Source organism: Mya arenaria, chromosome 10, assembly GCF_026914265.1.
Source record: "Mya arenaria isolate MELC-2E11 chromosome 10, ASM2691426v1".
Classification (NCBI taxonomy): Eukaryota; Metazoa; Mollusca; class Bivalvia; order Myida; family Myidae; genus Mya; species Mya arenaria.
Window position 1 is genome coordinate 69,467,446 of NC_069131.1, and position 26,110 is coordinate 69,493,555.

At 36.2% G+C, this 26,110-nt stretch overlaps 1 protein-coding gene across 1 annotated transcript; it reads left to right on the top strand.

Moving 5' to 3' along the window:
• Positions 1-1,981: 1,981 nt before the first annotated feature.
• On the top strand, positions 1,982-25,828 carry LOC128205339 (uncharacterized). The gene is made up of 5 exons (XM_052906905.1): positions 1,982-2,394; positions 18,590-18,721; positions 21,979-22,147; positions 22,559-22,732; positions 22,983-25,828. The coding sequence occupies exons 1-5, from the start codon at positions 2,254-2,256 to the stop codon at positions 24,032-24,034; spliced, it is 1,668 nt and encodes a 555-aa protein (XP_052762865.1). The 5' UTR covers positions 1,982-2,253; the 3' UTR covers positions 24,035-25,828.
• The last annotated feature ends 282 nt before the right edge of the window (positions 25,829-26,110 follow it).

Consider the following 26,110-nt stretch of genomic DNA (forward strand, 5'->3'; position numbering starts at 1 on the left):
ATTATGGTGTTGTATATTACGATTTAGAAATGGATTATGATTTATTTTCGTGTGTAGGTGTGTATGTGTGTTTTGTCTAAAGGGCACATTACACAAGTATATTCATTGTCTCATATTTGAGGGCGTCACATATCTTGGAAGTCAGCAAAACAAAGGGTACAATGGTATATAAAAGAGAAACAATGCGATAGGCCCGTGATGACTTCTCTTCTCTACAGCCAGCATAGAACAACAGAAACACCTATCAAAAGATCAAGCTTAGGCTTGTGCCAGTTTCTTCTGTACAAAGCTTAAATTATATTATATTCTCGAGACGCACCAATTAAGCGCCTTGGGTAAAGTCTGTGTTCAACAGTGCCTGAGAAAGATATGACGTGTCCTATGACCGGACATAATTCCAGCCAAAATGATTGGGCTACGACAGAGCAACCACCATTCATCGGGTTAATTCTGAAGAATTGGAGATGGATAAGTCACATATTGCATAGGCAACAATCAACCACAGCAGTATTTGAATGGAATCAACAAGCACAGGAACTAAGATAAAAGGCAGACCCGTAAATCATGGACAAGAATCATTATGGGCAAGATAAAGATGTCATGTGTTGAGGCTTTACTATTGTGTTTGTATGTTTTTGTGTGGTGTTTATATGTTTGTATCTTTAGTTCATTTTTTTGTTTGGGCTCTTGGATTGTGCCTCTAAATGGGATTATTTTCGACTGCTGAGCATGACCCAGAAGTTTTCATTGTGTTATTAAGCAAAGGCCATAATCCAAGTACATTGGCAAGCTGTTTTGACATAGCAGAATGGAAACTACACAGAAATGCACAGTAGCGTCTAAAATAACAAATATATTGTTTCGTTGCACAATGTTAAGGCCCATTAGACATTGCACGAGATACATTTAAGTCACAAAGACATTACACGAGATACATTTAATGTCACAAAGACATTACACGACATACATTTAAATAACAAAAACATTACACGAGATACATTTAAGTAACAAAGACATTACACGAAATACATTTAAGTCAAAAAGACATTACATGAGATACATTTAATATCACAAAGACAATACACAATATGCATTTAATTAATGTCACAAAGACATACATCGCATACATCAGACTTGATGTAAGTACTTATAAAACTTATGCGTTCATCCTTTCTCATATAATCAAACATAAACCCTGTTTAAAGCACAAGGTAATGACCCAACGAACACGAAACAATGGTCATAAACACACATACAGAACACAGCTCTATCTATTAAAGGTTGGATTACCGCCTAAGAAGATCAGTGTAACACGCGTTCATTTGAAAACGAGTTAACTGGGAGGTGTGTGTGTGGGGGGGGGGGGCGTAACCAAGTTCATATGCGCATAACACTTGTGAAAAATACAACACAATATGTTTAAGTATACTCCCACCGGAGTGAAAGTCAATGTAAACTAGAAATTGTGTGAGTTATATACATGTTTTTAAAACCAAAAGGGTCCATGCGTTTTATTTCATTAGATGTAGCGAAAACACGATTAGATTTAAATGCAAACTGTACTGTTAGACACTAATTAGAATTATATTAAATATCAATAGAAGAAAAAATGTGTAAGACAAAATGAAGGTTTGTTAGGTGTTATTTCGAGAAATTACGCTATCAGTGAGTAAATTACTGCTTTATACAAATAGTGTAACTTGAAGCCCGGCCAGTTTGTAAACAGTTGCTGCGCTGTAAATTATTTAACCCATTATGGCAACTAACGACATTTAACGGGGTAACACTCAACAATTTGTACTTAAGCAAAAAAGTAGTACTTTTTTTTACTAACATCTATCAAATATTATAAAACCTTTCAACACACGTTTCTGTGGCGATTGCAAGACTATGCGATTAACAAAGTTGGTATTTAGATAATACATGCAAAGTGTGTATGCAGCTTTAAATAGAGCAGGAAGAAAATAGACAACGAAGTTAATGCATTAATATATTTCGAACTTATTCATGATGGTTTAAGGGTATTTCATGTTTACATTTTTTGTTTGTATTGGAGGAGTAGAAGCGTGTACTGATTGGACATTTTGTGAATCAAAGTGAATATATGTCCGGCCATTTGAAGGACATATAAACGAAGACCTTCTTTAGTTTGAAATCTTAACGATATCGATCACTTGCCTATTGATAATAAATTCAAACAACGATATTCAAAGGAATTTTAAGATACCTGGCCCAGCTCATCTCAACTCAGCCATGGGTGATTATATTGTTGAGAAGAAGGAATACTCCCCGAAGGATTTTTTCGAGAAGTTCAGCAAAAAAATGCCGAAAATTGTCATCATTACACAAGGCTACTGCGGGGAAATACAGGGAGATACGTTTGACAGGGGAATGGTAGGTCAACCATACATATATGACTGCAAAGTGAGAGCAAACGTTAATTGCAAATCGATGATAAAATAATGTTCATATTAGGGACTCTTTGTAATATTTTTTTGTGGTTTTGCTAGACCATTTCACGCTCAACTGACACCAGCTCAATTTATAGGTTTCATTGCACAGGAAATAGTTCAAAAGGACAATCAAAGCTTTTTTATCAAATAAAAACAACGTTGTTTTTTATATCCATGTATGTCTTGACCACATTTGAGTTTTAAAATATTTTGTAGACACATTAACAAATGGAAAATAAAGGCAATAAATATTTACCAATAACGAGTTCATCTAAGCTTATTGATCAATTGTTGGCAAGGGATATTGAAATCGATTAACAGTTAAATCTAGTTCTTTCAATTTTACATTATTGATATTTTTCTGGTATTAAGATATCTACTAACATTAGAAAGATCTTACAAATAATATTTTAAACATGTTCGTGTATCTGCTTTCATTTTCCCAAAACATAATTTCAAGAGCTTTCTGTGGATATAAAACTCTTATAGATAAGTCCAGTTATTAAAAAAGACGTATCTGGTGCTATGAGTGTTCATTGTATCAACGTCAACGTCTTTTATAGAGGCGTTTAACTTTGAAAGCACAAGGAAGTGTCATGTTACCACAGCGAATATACTGCATCATCTCTACTTTTTAGAAAATCATGAAATGCATTTGCAACAGTTGCTTATATTTAAATCTTATAAGTTTAACTATGCTTCCTAAATTCAAACAAACTTATATTGTTTAAATGAATAACTATAACAGACTTTGACTCTTATACAAATAAATTTATACATCTAATGTCTCTCCTATTTCACAGAACATTATAAATGTCATCCTGTCGAGTGTTTTTCTCTCCAGTGTCGACTTACGTCTATCAGTTAATTGTTTATCTTCCTGCATGCCCGATCAGTAATTTGTTAAATAACCAACCACTTACATTCCGATTTTTGCAATTCAGGACGTTTGTCCTGTGTTGACTTTGTCTCATTTCTATCGCATGGAAAGTACTTTAAACCAATCTAGGATAAGCAAATGACTGTTGATTGAGTCGCCGGAGAGTTTGCATCATTTTTTACGTAAATAATGAGCATAACAGAAACGGATCTCTCTGTCCACTTTTATTTAGTACTTTATTGGTCATTTTTTTGTTGAATAAATTTTGGAAGCCATTTACATTTTCTCCCATTAAGTTGTTTTCACTAGCACGCTCTGTCCTTCACAAAACATGCGACACGGTCTATGACCCCTGTCAAAATTGTCTTCATTCGTTCAATGTCTTGCTCCTTATTTGCTGTAAGCAACTTCAACCGGCTTCGGCTTCGATATTGTGCTGACGATCTTTGTAATTTGAATGGCATTTATAACGGTAATTCAATTCAGCTACCCTGTTCGAGCTCGGATAGAAGAAGGTACCAGAGTATGTGGTATGTCATTGTTTGTTATGAAATCTTTGAAACCCAACGATGTAAACCATAGAACATTATCACTGACTAGTTTTTCTGGTAAATCCCATGTCCTGAATAGTTCACGCAATTTCTCAATGGTTATTGGACTTGTGGTTAATTACACCAACATGACTTCGATCTGTTTGGAAAATGTATCACAAACAAGACAAATTGAAGAATTTTTTTTGCCTGATTTCAGCGATGCGATGTTTACTCTCTGTCATGGCCTTGAAACCCACTTCCAGGGCTGATGCGGTGCTTTTGAACTGGCATGCATATAGCTCATGCCCGTACTATTTGTTAAATGTATATATCCAGGTTTTCCCGCAAAACATAGCCTCGTGCCACCGCCTTCGTGCGACAAATATCCCGATGTTGATCATGCAACTCTTCTAATATTTTTTGCCATCAAGTATTCGGTATAACATAGCGTAATCACCATGGTATAACAATTATCCGGTTTATAGATCCCCTTTATAGTTATCTTTCAGTCCCGTAGTTTGGCAAACCAATTATTATGTACTCGTACACTCCTCTAAAAGCGGATGTTTTCGAATTATTTCAGCAATATCTTTGGCAGAAATGGGAATGTGCTCGATTTTCTCATCTTCAATATAACATGGGACCATTTCGGGTACTGGTAAACGCGACGGAAAGTCGCAACTTCCATGATAGCAGATGTCCTGTACATAATTTCAATTAAACGCGGAAAATAAGTTGCCAAACTTTTATAATCGCTGATCAAAGATCATGCGTCCATACAGATACTTGTGAAATATATTCACATCATACACTTGAGGAAGTGATTCTCTGTGAATCTGACTATAATTTGTTTTACTTTACGACAGTGTTCTAGAAGCAAAAACAATAGGCTGCTCTTGTCCATCTTCTATTATATGCCACAACCCTGTACCATTGCTGTACGATGACGCATGGCATACTAACGACATGTCATAGGTAGCGAATAAGCTTCCCGAGGTAACGTCTTTACAGTTCGTTAATCGACATATACCGTTTAGCTAAATGCCCTGTGTGTTTATAGCACCACGACACCTTAGCCAGTACTTATAATCATGATCATCGCTCAACGGACAAAAACGTTTCGATGGACCTTTTTCACTGTTGAGCCTGTTTGATGCCTTTCTGTTATATGTTTCCTTATGGCTGGAGGAAGGCCGTGTGATTTTCAGGCATTTACATTGCTGTTGCAATACGGCAGACTTGTCAAAATAATATTTTCTTCTGACAGACCCTAAGCAGTCCCTGAAATCAAAATGCGTTGCCAATTTCTTTAGCACCACTACATAATCCGAAATAGCCAACGGCTTGGCCATGTAGTGGTCCATGAACATTTTAACTATACATTTTATACATTTATTATAGGTCCTAATGTATTGCATAGCAAACAAACTGCTTAAATAAAAGCTTTGGAACACTAGATAGTTCATATATATTACAATTATTGAGCAATATCAATATCTTGATTAAATAACATAATGGCTATATATAAAAGTTCTCGGTGAAAAAAAAAATCAAACTTAACATGTTGTAACTACAACATGAAATTAACAAGAAGCGATTGTATAAATCAATGATGGTTTGACTACCTTTAAACTTAAATATGATAGTTGGCGCACGTTTGTCCCCAATTTACATAGGGTATAGTATCACATGTGAAGGAAGTGTTGTTTGCATTTACTTTTTTGATAGATTATGCAATTGGCTGAATTTTAATGAAGTCTAGCCTGTATATTAAACCATGAAAGAGTGAATAGTTTCAAATAAACTATGCTATGAAATAATAATAATGCTGAGATTATCTAAGACTGGAGATCTCGCCCTGTTTGATAAATTCAATAACACTTTTAGATATAGTGATAATATTCAAAGTTTGGATAATCCGGTATTTACAAATATTATTAAATCGATATACCCTATAGAGTTGCAACACAAAATCTAATACATCCAATTTAAAAGCCTGTTTAGATCTGCAGCTCGAAGTAAGGGAAGATATATTGAATATCAATCCTTATGATAAACGTGATGATTTTAATTTTAAAATAATTAATTACCTTTCTTGATGGAGATGTTCCTAGTTTACCATCATATGGTGTTTTAATTGGACAGTTGATAAGATTCGCTAGAATATGTACAGATGTCAGAAATTATATTATAAATAAAGGAAGACTTTCTCAAAATGTGTTAATGGTCATTAAGATATTATATCAAAATACAATAGTAGTCTTAAATCGCTGATTGCTTAGTATTTCTCATCCCGATTTTTATGGTGATGTTTTAAAGAAAATTCGTAAAATAAAAATGTTTCCAGCATGTAGTTGGGCATATAGACTCAATAAATTGCTAGAATTTTATTTTAACCGTGTATATAAAAAAAATTCTTTGAAGATATCTTACCTTCTAGTTTTTGAGGTTGAATTCCTGAAACAAAATATAAGGTTGCATATTGCATCCTTACATAACTAAACATTCAAATCTTTGATTTTATAAAATTTTGCAGATTCGTGTTATCTTTAAAACCGTCTTTGGCTGGCTTGGAATGTTCCGGCATGTGACGTCATTTTCTTCAAATGTTTTACATAGGTACTCATCGGAAGAAAAGTTTAGCTAGTACGTATTAGTTATCTTTCATATTTTTAAAAATACGGAATATATTGCAAGCGAGCCGAAGTTGCTTACAGTTTGTCACGTCCGCACACCCGGCAAAACGTTGACTGAAAAACGCCGACTCCACCCAAAAATTGATTGACAAGCCAGGGAAATAATCTAGTGGCGCGGCACCGGTCCTTTGATGTCACGTGATGTCTGGTGCAGTACATGCAGACCTAAGAATTAAATTGTCGCAGTCTCGTGTTGGCTTTTGTTCTAAAAAGTTAGCGTCATGGACTTTACAATTCTGGATAGTGATAATGAGTTCTTTAAAAACTTTTCGTTTGAAGAAATGTCGAATTTTGATTCTAGTTATAATGATGTTACAGTGTCACAACTTCTTACATTGGATACATTTTACAGTAAACAATACAGGCTCCACCTACTTTCTAAGAAATTCACGTAGGCCAAATATCACTGTATTTTCTCTGTATCGGAGTTCATATCAGGGACGAATTGCAGAATATGGGAAATATTTTTCAAATTTAAAACGAAATGCAGCAATCTCATTGGCTTTCAAAGTAGGACAAACTGTAAATTTTGTTTTTTTGTTTCTAATAATGTTTCTTTATTTGTTCCCAGTTTTAGTAAAATTATGCTTTTTATTATGAAACTCTATGATCATACAGTCTTAAACATCATATTTTCAAAGGCAGACTGTGTGTCATATTATTAGATTTAATATAATTGAATATAAATAAAGAGCAACATATAGTATAGAGAACATACACATGGATCCAACCAGCATATATTGGAGAGAACATACACATGGATCCAACCAGCACATATCAGAGAGAACATACACATGGATCCAACCAGCACATATAAGAGAGAACATACACATGGATCCAACCAGCACATGTAAGAGAGAACATACACATGGATCCAATCAGCACATATAAGAGAGAACATACACATGGATCCAACCAGCACATATAAGAGAGAACATACACATGGATCCAACCAGCACATATTGGACCGATCATACACATGGATCCCACCAGCACATATTAGAACGATCATACACATGGATCCAACCAGCACATATTGGAGAGAACATACATATGGATCCAACCAGCACATATAAGAGAGAACATACACATGGATCCAACCAGTACATATTAGAGATACCATAAACATGGACCCAATCAACACACATCAGCGTGACAATGCACATCGATCAAACCAGTATATATTAGAGAGAAAATACACATGGATCCAACCAGCACATATAAAAGAGAACATACACATCGATCCAACCAGCACATATTAGAGAGAAAATACACATGGATCCAACCAGTACATATTAGAGAGACCATGAACATGGATCAAACCAGCACACATCAGCGTGACAATGAACATCGATCCAACCAGCATATATTAGCAACACCATACACGTAGATCAAATCATATTATTCAAGGGAGACCATACCCATGGATCAAACCATCTCACATTTCAGGGACTATACATATCCATTCAAACAGTTCATATAACTGAGACCGTACACATGGATTCTACCAGGACATACTAGAGATACTACACACATGGATCAAACCAGCACCTATAAGAGAGACCATTACCATTGATCGAACCATCACATATAAAAGAGACTATACACATGGATCCATAAGCACATATAAGAGAGACCGTACACATGGATGAACCAGCACATATAAGAGAGACCATACACATGGATCCAACCAGTATATATAAGAGAGACCATACACATGGATCCAACCAATACATATTAGAGAGACCATACACATGGATCCAACCAGTATATATAAAAGAGACTATACACATGGATCCAACCAGTACATATTAGAGAGACCATACACATGGATCCAACCAGTATATATTAGAGAGACCATACCCATGGATCCAACCAGTATATATAAAAGATACTATACACATGGATCGAACCAGTACATATTAGAGAGAACATACATATGGATCCAACCAGCACATATAAGAGAGAACATACACATGGATCCAACCAGTACATATTAGAGATACCATAAACATGGACCCAATCAACACACATCAGCGTGACAATGCACATCGATCAAACCAGTATATATTAGAGAGAAAATACACATCGATCCAACCAGCACATATTAGAGAGAAAATACACATGGATCCAACCAGTACATATTAGAGAGACCATGAACATGGATCAAACCAGCACACATCAGCGTGACAATGAACATCGATCCAACCAGCATATATTAGAGAGAAAATACACATCGATCCAACCAGCACATATTAGAGAGAAAATACACATGGATCCAACCAGTACATATTAGAGAGACCATGAACATGGATCAAACCAGCACACATCAGCGTGACAATGAACATCGATCCAACCAGCATATATTAGCAACACCATACACGTAGATCAAATCATATTATTCAAGGGAGACCATACCCATGGATCAAACCATCTCACATTTCAGGGACTATACATATCCATTCAAACAGTTCATATAACTGAGACCGTACACATGGATTCTACCAGGACATACTAGAGATACTACACACATGGATCAAACCAGCACCTATAAGAGAGACCATTACCATTGATCGAACCATCACATATAAAAGAGACTATACACATGGATCCATAAGCACATATAAGAGAGACCGTACACATGGATGAACCAGCACATATAAGAGAGACCATACACATGGATCCAACCAGTATATATAAGAGAGACCATACACATGGATCCAACCAATACATATTAGAGAGACCATACACATGGATCCAACCAGTATATATAAAAGAGACTATACACATGGATCCAACCAGTACATATTAGAGAGACCATACACATGGATCCAACCAGTATATATTAGAGAGACCATACCCATGGATCCAACCAGTATATATAAAAGATACTATACACATGGATCGAACCAGTACATATTAGACAGACCATACACATGGATCCAACCAGTATATATTAGAGAGACCATACACATGGATCCAACCAGTACATATTAGAGAGACCATACACATGGATCCAACCAGTACATATTAGAGAGAACATACACATGGATCCAACCAGTACATATTAGAGAGACCATACACATGGATCCAACCAGTACATATTAGAGAGACCATACACTTGGATCCAACCAGTATATATAAAGGAGACTTTACACATGGATCCAACCAGCACATATAAAAGAGACCATACACATGGACCCAACCAGTACATATTAGAGAGACCATACACATGGATCCAACCAGTACATATAAAAGAGACTATACACATGGATCCAGCCAGCACATATAAAAGAGACCATACACATGGATCCAACCAGTACATATTAGAGAGACCATACACATGGATCCAACCAGCACATATAAAAGAGACTATACACATGGATCAAACCAGCACATTATAGAGTGGCGATACAGATGAATCCAACCAGTAAATATTACAGAGACAATACACATGGATCATAGTATCACATTTTAGAGAGACCATACCAATGGATCCAACCAGCACATAGTAAAGAGACTATACACATTGATCAAACCAGCACTTAATAGAAACCACACAAATGGATCAAATCAGCACATATAAGAAAGACTATACATATGAATCCAACAATCACATATTAAAGACACCAAACAAATGGATCGACCGTAACATATAGGACAGACCATGAATATGGATCCAACCAGCACATATAAGAGATACCATACATATGAATCGACTGTCACATATAGGATAGACCATACACATGGATCCAACCAGCACATATTAGATATGATATACACATGAATCCAACAAGCATATATAAGAGATACCTTACACATGGATCCAACCAGAACATATTATAGAGAACATACAGATGAATCCAACCATCACGAGAGCATTCACATGTATCTAGCCATCATGTACAGGAGACACAATACAAATTGACACAAACAGCAATTATTAGAGAGACTATACACATCGATCTAACCATCACATATTAGAGATACCAATAACATGGAACAAATCATCACATATTAGAGAGGCCATACACATGGATCCAACCAGCACTTAGTATATATACTATGCATATGAATCCAACCAGCATATATAAGAGAGAACAGACACATGGATCCAAGCAGCACATATAAGCGGGATAATAATTATACATGGATTTTAACAGCACAACACTTGTAATTTATTATAATTAACACTACCAAAGAATATACTTAAAAATGGAATGATACGTTTTTAGATGAATACAAATAACCCTTTAAACAGCGTAGTGTTTGGGATAATATTTTGTCTACTGGCCGAGTTAACATCTACTGATGCACCTGAATGTGACTTAAAATAGCTGGCTGAAATTAAACCAAAATAAATGTACGGCAGATTTGAAATAATACTGTTATCTTTTTAGACTAAATAGGATTTAATCAACCATCAGCTTATTTCACCAATGTCATGTCGTGTGATTCATGCCCTCACATGAACACTTATGTAAAGAAATCTAAGCTGGCAATTATAATAGGAAGTAACCCGAATCACATGTCAACTAAAGTAAAGCCGAAAACAGCGATATAAAACGAGATTGTAACATCGTTAAAGCACTTTAACGTCTGACTTAACACACGGTAATATATTTGTATTTGAAACAGCAGGAAGTAAACAACTTTTGCATATAGGCGATACTTTACTTAAAATGCTCTGTTTAATTTATAAAAAGGGTTAGCCATACATTTTCATAATAAGCACGGATCAATGATGAATGTGCTTTTCGATATCAAATTTAAGCACATTCTATAGGTGGTAGTATTTGACAAGGAGTTTATGCGATATACTTAAATGTATACTTTTAAATAGATTATGTCCATTATAAAAACAAACATATTCCAAAATATCTAGCCGATACTGCCACCAATATTATACACATACATTTACGTACATTAAAGCCAATCATTTATTATATAATTTTTTGTCATACGCGTTACCAAACAAACAGTCCCATATCGGATAGATATCGGACCGATATAATTCATATATCGGATCAATATCGTACAAGTTAAACATGAAACTTGAAACTTGTTTATTTGCTCGAACGCCTGTTTGTACAAATACATATTCAATGGTGTCCCATATCGGATAGATATCGGACCGATATAATTCATATATCGGATCAATATCGTACACGTTAAACATAAAACTTGAAACTTGTTTATTTGCTCGAACGCCTATTTGTACAAATACATATTCAATGGCGTTGTGCAATGATAAATGATAAATTAGACGATAATAAAAGCAAAACAGCAATACAGACACAAGCATTAAATAACCAGTCATAAATAATGATTATAAGCATACAGTACATTGTATATGCATAGTTCAATGCATATAATATAAATCTTGTACATAATGGGTGTTCAACAACTTTTAAACAGACAACACAACATTAATATATTGGTACGTTTTAGAACAATGCATGATTATCTCTGAAAAGGTGTGTTTTCAAATGTTTCTTAAAAATGTTTACTGACTCATATTAGAGAGATTGTTCACATCGATCGAACCAGCAAATATAAAAAATATCATACACATTGATCAAACATCACATATAAGAGAGACCATACACATGGATCAAACCATCACATACGAGAGCGACCATACACATTGATCAAACCAGCACATATTAGAGAGATCATACAAATGGATCCAATCAGCACATAGTATAGAGATCATACAAATGGATCCAATCAGCACATATTAGAGAGATCATACAAACGGATCCAATCAGCACATGTTAGAGAGATCGTACAAATGGATCCAATCAGCACATATTAGAGATATCATACACATGTATTCAAACAGCACATTTTAGAAAGATCATACAAATGGATCCAACCAGCACACATAAGAGAGATCATACTCATGTATTCAACCAGCACCTATTAGAGAAATCGTACACATGGATCCGACCAGAACATATTAGAGAGATCGTACACATGGATCCGACCAGCACATATTATAGAGATCGTACACATGGATCCGAAAAGCACATATTAGAGAGATCGTGCACATGGATACGATCAGCCCATATTAGAGAGATCGAACAAATGGATTCGACCATCACATATTAGAGAGATCGTACACATGTATCCGACCATCACATATTAGAGAGATCATACACATCGATAAAACCATCACATATTAGAGAGATCATACACATGAATCCGACCATCACATATAAGAGAGATCATACACATGTTTTCAACCAGCGCATATTAGAACGAACATACACATGGATCATACCAGCACATTTTAGAACGATCATACACATGCATCCAACCAGCATATATTAGAACGATCATACACATGGATCCAACCAGCACTTATTAGAACGATCATACACATGGATCAAACCAGCATATATTAGAACGATAATACACATGGATCCAACCAGCACATTTTAGAACGATCATACACATGAATCCAGCAAGCACATATTAGATCACATGGATCCGACCGGCACATATTAGAACGATCATTCACATGGATCCGACCAGCACATATTAGAACAATCATACACATGGATCCAACCAGCACATATTAGAACGATCATACACATGGATCCAACCAGCTCATATATGATAGGACATACGCATGGATCCAACCAGCACATATAAGAGAGATCATACACATGTTTTCAACCAGCACATATTAGACCGATCATACACATGGATCCAACCAGCACATTTTAGAACGATCATACACATGGATCCGGCCAGCACATTTTAGAACGATCATACACATGGATCCGACCAGCACATATTAGAACGATCATACACATGGATCCGACCAGCACATTTTAGAAAGATCAAACACATGGATCCGACCAGCACATATTAGAACGATCATACACATGAATCCGACCAGCACATTTTAAAGAGACCATACACATGGATCCGACCAGCACATTTTAGAGAGATCATACACATGGATCTGCCCAGCACATTTTAGAGAGATCATAACATGGATTCGAACAGCTCACTTTAGAACGATCATACACATGGATCCGACCAGCACATTTTAGAACAATCATACACATGGATTCGACCAGCACATATTAGAACGATCATACACATGGATCCGACCAGCACATTTTAGAGAGATCATACACATGGATCCGACCAGCACATATTAGAACGATCATACACATGGATCCGACCAGCACATTTTAGAGAGATCATACACATGGATCCGACCAGCACATATTAGAACGATCATACACATGGATCCAACCAGCACATATTAGAACGATCATAAACATGGATCCAACCAGCACATGTATATTAGGACATACACATGGATCCATCCAGAACATATAAGAGAGATCATACAAATGTTTTCAACCAGCGCATATTAGAACGATCATACATATGGATCCAACCAGCACATATTAGAACGATCATAAACGTGGATCCAACCAGCACATATATAACAGGACATACACATGGATCCAACAAGCACATATAAGAGAGATCATAGATATGTTTTCAACCAGCACATATTAGAACGATCATACACATGGATCCAACCAGCACATATTAGAACGATCATAAACGTGGATCCAACCAGCACATATATAACAGGACATACACATGGATCCAACCAGCACATATAAGAGAGATCATAGATATGTTTTCAACCAGCACATATTAGAACGATCATACATATGGATCCAACCAGCACATTTTAGAACGATCATACACATAAATCCAACAAGCACATTTTAGAGAGACCATATACATGGACGCGACCAGCACATTTTAATACGATCATACACATGGATCCAAGCAGCACATTTTAGAGAGATCATACACATGGATCCAACCAGCACATTTTAGAGAGACCATACACATGGATCCGACCAGCACATTTTAGAACGATCATACACATGGATCCGACCAGCACATTTTAGAGAGATCATACACATGGATCCGACAAGCACCTATTGGAACGATCATACACATGAATCCGACCAGCACATTTTAGAGAGATCATACACATGGATCTGACCAGCACATTTTAGAACGATCATACACATGGATCCGACCAGCACATTTTAGAACGATCATACACATGGATCCGACCAGCACATATTAGAACGATCATACACGTGGATCCGACCAGAACATATTAGAACGATCATACACATGGATCCGACCAGCACATATAAGAACGATCATACACGTGGATCCGACCAGCACATTTTAGAGAGATCAAACACATGGATCCGACCAGGACATATTAGAGAGATCGTACACATGGATCCGACCATGACATATTAGAGAGATCGTACACATGGATCCGACCAGCACATTAGAGAGAGATCATACACATGGATCCAACCAGCACATTTTAGAGAGATCATATCATGGATCCGACCAGCACATTTTGGAGAGATCATACACATGGATCCAACCAGCACATTTTAGAGAGGTCATATACATGGATCCAACAAGCACATTTTAGAACGATCATACACATGGATCCAAGCAGCACATTTATGATAGGACATACACATGGATCCAAGCAGCACATATATGATAGGACATACACATGGATCCGACCAGCACATAAAAGAGAGAACATATACATGGATCCAAGCAGCACATATAAGAGAGATCATACACATGGATCCAACCAGCACATATATTATAGGACAATCACATGGATCCAACCAGCACATATTAGAACGAGCATACAATTGTATTAAACCATCACATATTAGAGAGAACATACATATGGATCCAACCACCACATTTTAGAACGATCATACACATGAATCCGACCAGCACATATTAGAGAGATCGTACACATGGATCCGACCAGCACATATTAGAGAGATCATACACATGGATCCAACCATCACATATTAGAGAGACCATACACATGGATTCAACCAGCACATATTAGAGAGACCATACACATGGATCCGACCAGCACATATTAGAGAGATCGTAAACATGGATCCGATCAGCACATATTAGAGAGATCATACACATGGATCCAACCAGCACATATTAGAGAGACCATACACATGGATCCAACCAGCACATATTAGAGAGACCATACACATCGATCAAACTATCACATATTAGAGAGATCATACACATGGATCCAACCAGCACATATTAGAGAGACCATACACATGGATCCAACCAGCACATATTAGAGAGACCATACACATGGATCCAAGCAGTACATTTTAGATAGATCATACACATGAATCAAACCAGCGCATATAAAGAGAGAACACACAAATGGATTCAACCAGCACATATAAGAGGGAACATAGACATGTATCCAACTAGCACAGATTACAGAGGCTGCGCACATGGATCCGACCAGCACATATTAGAGGGACCATTCGCATGGACTCAACCAGCACATATTAGAGAGACCATACACATGGACGCAACCAGTGTTGACGTGTGACTTATGCCATCATATGCATATGAGCGCTCAAATAAAGATGTTAAGCTGTTTTGTGTAGTAACTCGAATCATATGGCAACAAAGGTAAAGCCGAAAACAGCGATAGTTAACGAGATTGTAACGTCGACAAAGCACTTTAGCATCTGACTTAACACTCGGTAATATATTCGTATTTGAATCAAAATGCAGGAAGTAAACAAATCTTTGATATAGCCGATACCAAGAAAAAAACGTTTACATTTTTGTAACCGGACGCTTTGTTAATTTTATACGAAGAGTAAATCCATACATATTTATAATAAGCACAGATCAATGATGAATATGTTTTTCGATGCCATATTTTAGTATATGCTGTTGTGGTATCGTATATGCTCTGTATGATCTGATTAGCTCCGCCTACCAACTAGTAGTCAACGAATAAAATTCACTGCATTATATTAATGTATTTCAAGAATCATAGTTAGTTGTTGTTAAACCGTTGTACAGAATAAACTTATTATTCAAATCCCGTTTCAGGTCCGACATATCCCTTTACGTACACAAGGGTCTGTTAATTTATGTTCTGATCGGACATAACATAGAACATAATACGTACCATAGTTGGTAGTATCGGTAAAGGTGTTCATGCGACATACTTAAAGTAATATGTTTGAATGTGTTATGTCTTTTAACAGATCAAACATATTTCACAATACCTAACCGATATTGCCATCAATATGATATACATACATTAACGCACGTGAAAGCCCATACCCGTGTCACACTCGTTACCAAACCAGCAATCCCGTTTGGATAGATATTTGACCGATTTAGTTTATATATCGGATAAATATCGTACACAATATCGATCCGATATCGCCTAACCCATCGGATACGAGTCTGACCGATATCTAGTCTGGCCGATATCGAGCTGTCCGTCATTGGTCATTCATCGTTTCAACATTTTCCTTTCAGACAACTTGTGGCTTCACATCAATGTTATAATTGGATCAACTAATTTGAACTTATATATTTATTTTGCAACGTTTGATATTACAACGCATTTCTCTGCTCTGTAATCACAGTGTACTTAACGCGCTGCGCCAGACGCTCAAGCTTAAGGAAACTTAGTTTATTATAGTTTTAACCATTAATAAGAACACATTAGTACAAAACCAACTTAAATACAAATTTGATGTCATACAATACTTTATTTTATCCTCTTCCAGATTTTTAAAATTGACGTTTCGAACAAATAGACGTATATCAAGGGAATCAAAATCAAGTGAAGTAACAAACATGTTCAAGAAAAAAGATTTTCACCAACCGTAATGACCATTTTTCGCCGAGAATCGCTGTCGTGTTGTCGCCTTTAATTGCGTCATGTTTTTGACTGCACATGAGTGAAATATGGTTATGATACAGAAGAACCGACACTCTTAGTCTAAGCGTGTCGACCAGAGGCAATATGAGCTTAAAAAGGCGCCAATTATAGGCAAATACGCCTATATTTCAAAGAAACAAAATGTTGTGATTTGTGGGTGTTCGTTACGCCAAATTTTGAGAGCGGAATCGGTGTAAATACTGATTAGTCATAGACCTTTTTTAACCTGACCAAGATCTTCTGTCCATACCTTTTCTGACCGATTTAAGCTTGTTTCACTAATTAAAGGATGTTAGCTCTCTTGTGACTTGAGCGATTTAGCCGCCTGTAACAAACTTGTCTCAGATAGTATGCCGATTTAAATTCTGACCTAGTTCGATGATGATTTGTTAAAGGACTCTTAAATTATTGGTTGGACATGGCCGCTTTAGGTAAATGGAAAATAATTCTTGATTGAATCAAGAAATATGACTTGTTTAACAAACATGTCTTACATTTAATGCCTATACACATGTTTTCGAAATTTGATTGTGCTTTTAAAGAGGTTTCTAGAATGATTGATCAGACAACATACTGTACGCCGCCCGCCATAAATACGCCGCAGGTGAAACTGTTATAAGTTCCGTTCTATGAACGAGCGCATAAACACTGTTCTAAATGCGTGTTTTTCTTTCTGAGATTATTTGTATTAATGTATGTCACGATACTGACGTCATATTCCTTAAGTAATTGATGAATAAATATGAACTAAGAGGTAGAAACATGCTTACATTGGCGGTTCACGCATATAACCTTGAATGCTGGATATTGTTGTAACAGCTGCATGTGCGACTGTGTTAATGTGATTGCACTGGATCTATGTTGGGGCTGACCTGAAATCAAATTAACTAACTAAATTAGTGATTTTCTTATTAAATAAAAGCACATCCTTACGAGTATATTGTTTCTTCACACAAGCACTGTGTGCTTCTGGTTAAACGTGGCGGGTTTCGCCTTCCCCCTTCGAAACTTCGTCGACAAAAATCATCCACTGAACATTAAGCTACCGAAAGGCATTTACATGTAGTATTTGTCAAACCACATTTCAAAGTAAGATACTATCACAAACTTGCATATGTTTCGGAAGCGGGCACTCACTCAGACGAATGCTTTCCTTATAAATTACGTCAACATTCATAATTTCTTTTCAGGTGCTTCGATTTCAGACCATTTCTAGGCAACCGAGGGTCATTGCTCAATTTAGATTGGGCAAGAATGTAAAGCACGTGAGCATTCCACAGAAATTTGCGCAACCGGTTTGTGTCAAAGGCACTGGCAAAAAGGTATCGTTAGTTAACAATAACTGTATTTATATCAACATGTCATATACAGGGATCTAAAAAAGGGGTAATACTCGAAGATTTAATTGTTTTGTTATGTAATTGCCCATCACTCCATCCAAATCAATCTGTGCGAATAGAGATATGTATCTTATTTGTTAATATAATTAAAGAAAAATACATACTCGTAGCCTATATTATGTCCTTTTTTAAACTTCCATAAATCTATTCAGATCCATATTTTTGTAAACATGTCTTGAGCATATGCAGTGGGTTAAATTTCTACTGCTTACTGGATTTGGTAAATTGCTGAATAGGGGAATGGTGAATGTGAAGGTTGCTAAATAAATATGTGGATGGAATAATTGAAATATGAATATATCGATGCATGAGAGTGGATGGATGGGTGGCTGGGTGTATGACTTTCAATGGGTTGTTGAAAGAATGGATTTGAAGATGGGTGAAAGGATTTATGGATGGATAAATGGTTGATGGAATGGATAAGTGAATGTATGGATGGATGGATGATGGACAAATGGATGGTTTGGATATTGACTTTTGGTTTGTTGGATGGTTGGATGGATTTTGTATGGATGGATTGATGGATGGTTGGTTTGTTGGATGGATTTTGTATGAATGGATTTTGTATGAATGGATGGATGGATGATGGATGGATGGATGGATGGATGGATGGATGGATGGATGGATGGATGGATGGATGGATGGATGGATGGATGGATGGATGGATGGATGGATGGATGGATGGATGGATGGATGGATGGATGGATGGATGGATGGATGGATGGATGGATGGATGGATGGATGGATGGATGGATGGATGGATGGATGGATGGATGGATGGATGGATGGATGGATGGATGGATGGATGGATGGATGGATGGATGGATGGATGGATGGATGGATGGATGGATGGATGGATGGATGGATGGATGGATGGATGGATGGATGGATGGATGGATGGATGGATGGATGGATGGATGGATGGATGGATGGATGGATGGATGGATGGATGGATGGATGGATGGATGGATGGATGGATGGATGGATGGATGGATGGATGGATGGATGGATGGATGGATGGATGGATGGATGGATGGATGGATGGATGGATGGATGGATGGATGGATGGATGGATGGATGGATGAAATAATGGGTTAATGGATGAATGGATTGATTGGTGGATACATGGATGGGTCGATAAATACATGGGTGTAATAATAGATGGGTCGATAGATAGATGGGTGTAATAATGGATGGGTGGAAATAATAGATGGGTGTAATAATAGATGGGTCGAAGAAAAGATTTGTGTTCTAATGGGTGGATGAATAGAAGGGTGTAATAACAGATGGGTCGAGGAAAAGATTTGCGAAATAATGGATGAGTCGATGAATAGATGGGTGTAGTAATAGATAGGTGGATGAGTAGATGAGTGTAATAATAGATGGGATGATGAAAATATGGGTGTTATAACAGATTTGTCGATGAATAGATCTGTGTGATAATAGAATGGTGGATGAATAGATCTGTCTGATGTTTAAATGGTTGATGCATTAATAGGTGTAATAATAGATGGGTGGATGAATAAATAGGTGTAATAATAAATGGGTGGATGAAAAGATGGGTGTAATAATGGTAGGGTCGATGAATAGATGGGTGTAATAATAGATGAGCCGATGAGAAGATGGGTGTTATAATAGATGCGTCGATGAATAGATCTGTGTGGTAATAGAATGGTGGATGAATAGTTCTGTGTGATATTAGAATGGTGAATGAATAAGTAGGTTTAATAATAGATGGAAGGATTAATAGATAGGTATAATAATGGATAGGTGGATGAATATATTTTTGTTATACTGGATTGGTCGATGAATAGATTTGTGTAACACTGGATGGTTCGATGAATATATTTGTGTGATAATTGATGGGTGGATGAATAAATGAATGTTATAATGGAATGGTCGATGAAAAGATGGGTGTATAACAAATAGGTCGATGAATTGATGGGTGTAATAATGGACAGGTCGATGAATAGATGGGTGCAATAAAAGATGGGTCGATGAATAGATGAGTGTAATAATGGATAGGTCGATGAATAGATGGGTGTAATAATGGATGGGGCGATTAATATATGGGTGTAATAATAGATTGGCCGATGAATAGAAGGGTGTAATAATATATGGGTCGATAAATAGATGGGTGTAATATTAGATTGTCCGATGAATAGATGAGTGTTATAATGGATGGGTCGATAAATATATGGGGATAATAATAGATGTGTTGATGAATAGGTGGGTGCAATAATAGATGGGTCGACGAAAATATGAGTGTATTAATGGATGGGCCGATAAATAGATGAGTTTAATAATAGATGGGCCGATGAATAGATGAGTGTAATAATAGATGGGTCGATGAATTGATGGGTGTAATAATAGTTGGGTCGATGAATAGATGAGTGTTATAATGGATAGGTTGATGAATGGATGGGTGTAATTGTAGATGGGTGGATGAATAGATAGGTGTAATAATAGATGGGTGGATGAATAGATAGGTGTGATAAATGATGGGTGGATGATTAGATGAGTGTTATAATGGATGGGCTGATGAATAGATGGGTGTTATAATCGATGGGTCGATGAATTGATGGGTGTATAATGGATTGGTGGATTAATAGTTGGGTGTAATAATAGATGGGTCGATGAATAGATGGGTGTATAATGGATTGGTCGATGAATATATGGGTGTAATAATAGTTGGGTTGATGAATAGATGAGTGTAATAATGGATGGGTGAATGAAATGACGATTGTAAAAATTAATGAATTGATACATACATGGGTGTAATAATAGATGGGTCGATGAATAGATGAGTATGGTAATTGATAGGTGGGTAAACGATGGGTGTAATAAGGGATGGGCGGATGAATAGATAGGTGTAATAATATATGGGTTAATGAATAGATGGGTGTAATAATAGATGGGTCGATGAATAGATGAGAATAATAGTATACGGGTTGATGAATAAATGAGTGTAATAATGGATCGGTGGATAAATGGTTGGGCCTAAAAATGGGTTGGTAAATGGATTAATAGATGAATGAAATTATGAATGGATAGGTGGATGAAATCATTGGAAGGCTCCTTGTTGCCATCTAGGTCTTTTCATTGGACTCTTATCATTGTTTAAACCCTGCGACGAGCATGATTTTTTTTTTAATTTACATTAACTTTCTGTTATAAAGGCAAGGACGATCGCTGAAATTCTCCAAGAGCAAACTCTACCATGCGTGGTTGAGTTTCCGAAAAAGACCATCATAACAGTTGGAAACCGGAGAATAAATACTAACAACATTCCTGAAATTGACCTCACAGGCACATTTGATGAGATTTACCTACTTGGAAACTATATAGGTTCGGAAAATGTTTCACAATTATATCTATTTTTTACATGATTACAACTGTTGTAGTCACGGTCATAGAAGTCACCTTAGAATTAGATAACACCAATGGTTAATATATAGCAAAGTATACTCATGGACACGTTAAACCTAAAATGGAGCGTACACGGTTAGGGTCGGAATTTATAAGAGACATATTTTGTAAGGAGATGATGTACTTGTTTTTAGACAAAGACGAGTATTTAATTAATGAACAAAGTTCAATATGAAGTTATCTGGTGAATGATAGCTATGTTAAACAATGCAGTTAATCATCAGTACTTTACAGATACTTAATGGTATGCAAAACGAATATAATAATTTGATAAATAATGGGAAACAACAGTAAAGGTATAATTTCTTAATTATTTGTCCCACTCAACAGATTCAGACACCCTAGAGACCGAAGTCATCCGTGTGCCACTATATCTCACACAGCTTCGCCTTGCCGTTGTGACGGGACACAAGAATAAATCTAAAGAAGAATGGCATGCCTTTAACAAGTACCTTGACAATCGTTGCGGTCCTATTTTCTATGATACTTGTTACGGGAATCCAGGTATTTTATATGACTAGTATTATTGTCAATGCACTTTTCAATTAAACCATAGTTTGCATACATTATATTTTGTTCTTCAAACTTTCAAATTATCAGTCTCTCTAACAAGTTTATCCTCATAATCCCTGTTTAAGACATATATGAAAGGAATCAAAATAGTATTTGAATACGATAACTATATCAAGAAATTAAAATAACACAAGGAAAATTATATATTACAGATAAACAAATTTAGAAATTTTGTTTGTAGAAATGGCACACTATAAAGAACAACTCTCAGAGAAAGATGGAGCGGAGCATTCTTACGTTGAACCCTGTTCCTACATCAATTTTTGGTCACTTGTCCACAAGCCGTACGCAAACGTAAATTCTACCAAAACAGAAGATGAAATTATTTGCGTGGGTGAATCATTTGATGGCATGGATGCTTATGAACCAATTGAGATTATTACAAAGGCAAACACAAGTCATTTCAAAACACGAAATTCACAGCAGATTAACCTGCACAAACCATTTATGCCGCTTCCTGCTGAAAAGTCCGATATCGATATTTATGAGAACAGCGAGACTCTATCAGATCAAGTTAAAGAAAACAAACATGGCGATGTAGAGCCGAACAGAGACGGTAGTTGCCACCTTGAGGAGAACATACTATTTGCAAAATCACGACTGAAACCAGTGAAAGCGAAGCCAGAGAGCAGCGCCACAGCACAGGAAACACACAATATGCCTATAGGAGCTGAGCTTAAAGAGAAAACTCCAGAAACTAGGCTGAAGAATCCACCAGCACATGGAAGTAAACCAAAACTTCCCATCAAGCCTACAGGGTGGCTGAAAAGTTCAGATCCTCCAGAAATCCTTGGAAAAACAAGTATAAAATTGGCACATAACGTTCAGCAAGCGAAAATTGTCAGTCAAGATAACACCCCGGTTCCGAGTAGTGTACGTCCTTCAGCAATGGTAGCTCCGGTCACTGTTGACAAAGAAGCAAGCGATCACAAGTTTCTGAAACCGGAATCTCAGTACATTGTAGCAAAAGTTCCCGAAACTGATACCCAAATCGACCTGCCGGTCGTTGAAAAACCAGAAGATGTATGTAATTTAACAGTGCGTGAAGTAGCTGGCTACTTAGAAAGAATGAATCTTAGTAGTTATGCAAAACAATTCTTAGATAATGATGTAGATGGAGTCCTGCTTACGGGGTTGACAAAGAATGACCTGATGACTGACTTTGGAATGAAGGGAGTTGAAGCTCAGAAGATAATCAACTTTTGCAAAGAAGCGCACTTGCCAAAAAAATAAATGACTGTTTAACACCGTGCTGTTTGGATATTTATTTATATATAACCTTTCAAATATAGTGTTAATACTGCAAATTCTTGTCCATGTGAAGGTTCAAGTAGATGATATGTACTTTAAATATTAATATTTAGGCCTTATTTGTTTGAGCTGAATTTTGTCTAATGTCTTTATAGTGTTTGCTGATTGATCAAATTAGGGTAAGGTGAAGGGGGAACTAAGCCTTTACACAGCAAGATCAGAACACGAATATAGCCAAATTGACGATATTTTTTTTATTTTCACGAGAAAGAAAAAATATCGTCAATTTCTTTTGGATATGATATACGACCATTGTGGTCTCGAGACTTATAAGGCGATTCTGACAATGACTTGTTCTGACCAATGTGCTCACTTGTTTTGCTATCAGGACAGAAAATGATAACGGCTGTTTAGTTAATTATCCAATTACGATCGCGGTACTTAAAATGTTGCGCAAAACTTAAATGCACTTGTTTGTTGTTGTTGTTGTTGTTTGTAAAATTATGTAAAGCTGTTTGCTATAGTCTGGTTTAACATCTTATTTCTGTTTGAAACTCTCGCAGAGCTTAGAATGATATTTGTGTCGTCAGTGTGTAAATTGTATGATAATATACTGATAGTTTCCTATTCTCGGTTTGTTAAACTTGCTGAATGATATGATATGTATTCATCAATGTGTATTTACTGCCTATACTGTTGTATATAATTGTATATAAGTTCAGCTCTTCAATTTTGGAGGAATAAAATAATCTATCTATCTATGTACATTTTAAACATATTTATATCACTGCATACTATGAACATTTGAGATACTGACACTGCAGATGTTGTTGGTTTATATATTGTAATTAATTACGTATTTATGTTCAATTTAAATATGTTGCTTAACCTGCATAGTTTATAAATATAAGTTTTGCTATAAATTGCATATCTCTATACATTTACTTTCGTAATGAATATGCCGTTCTATGTTGCAGAGTTAATAGTATAAACCATTGATAACAATTATTTCAGGCTAACATATCTTTATATATGAAAGTACATCATGTATCGTTGTTTATATTTCAGTGTTTACATTTAGCTGAATTGTATCTTCTGTATGTAGTTTCTATGGCATCGTTTAATAAGGCTAAGAAAAAAATAATAACATGAATTTTACAAACGGAGGACCTGTCTTTAACGTGTTGGGTGTTTTAACGGATATACAGGCAAGATATAACTGCAATGTGTAAAAATAAGTTGCCATGCACGCGGAAGTATCCAAATAACCTCATCGTCACCATTTTACTGAAAATGACACTTTGTGATGATGTGCCCTATTTGGTTAACCGTGCTTTACCCTTTACTATGATCTTTTACTAGAGTATCAGCATATCACTGTTGTATCAGTTTCAGTGAATTGGCAGCATCAGCAAATAAAAATGATCGTTTGAAGTCATATGAAATTACTTGTATATTAAACACAATACATCTCGTAAGAAACTGTTGATAGGAAATATAATTCATTTCCGCCTGATGCCGCATTTTACACTGCGTTGTTTCCCCTGGAGATTCTCTACTATGACATCGCGCTTCGAACAATCAAGGAACGGATAATATTTCCAACGGTTCAAGATGAAATCCTTTTGAAACGATATGTGCGACTAAGGACTATCAGTTTACGTATGTTCATATTGCCCGGGTGTTAATATTTTATGTTTTGTTGTGATTATATGATACTTAGTATGTGCAACTTGTATAATGTTTTATTTCTAAACTAATAAACTGGGAAATAGCTTGGATGTTTGATCAAATACACCCCTACGAAAACAAATAATAACAAGACAGAATCCGTAGGGACACGCCCAGTAGACAATAAATAAAATAAACCCTGTTAAGAGGCACTAGGGAAGGACCCAAACTACAATGAACTAGAGACATAAAAAACATCACATACACAAAATACAAACAGACCACACACATTTTGAAATAGCTTTATCAACAAGTGATGAGATTGTGTTGAAACACATGATTTCTTAAGAATATTAAAGACGACTTGATTTTGTCTCTGATAATTAA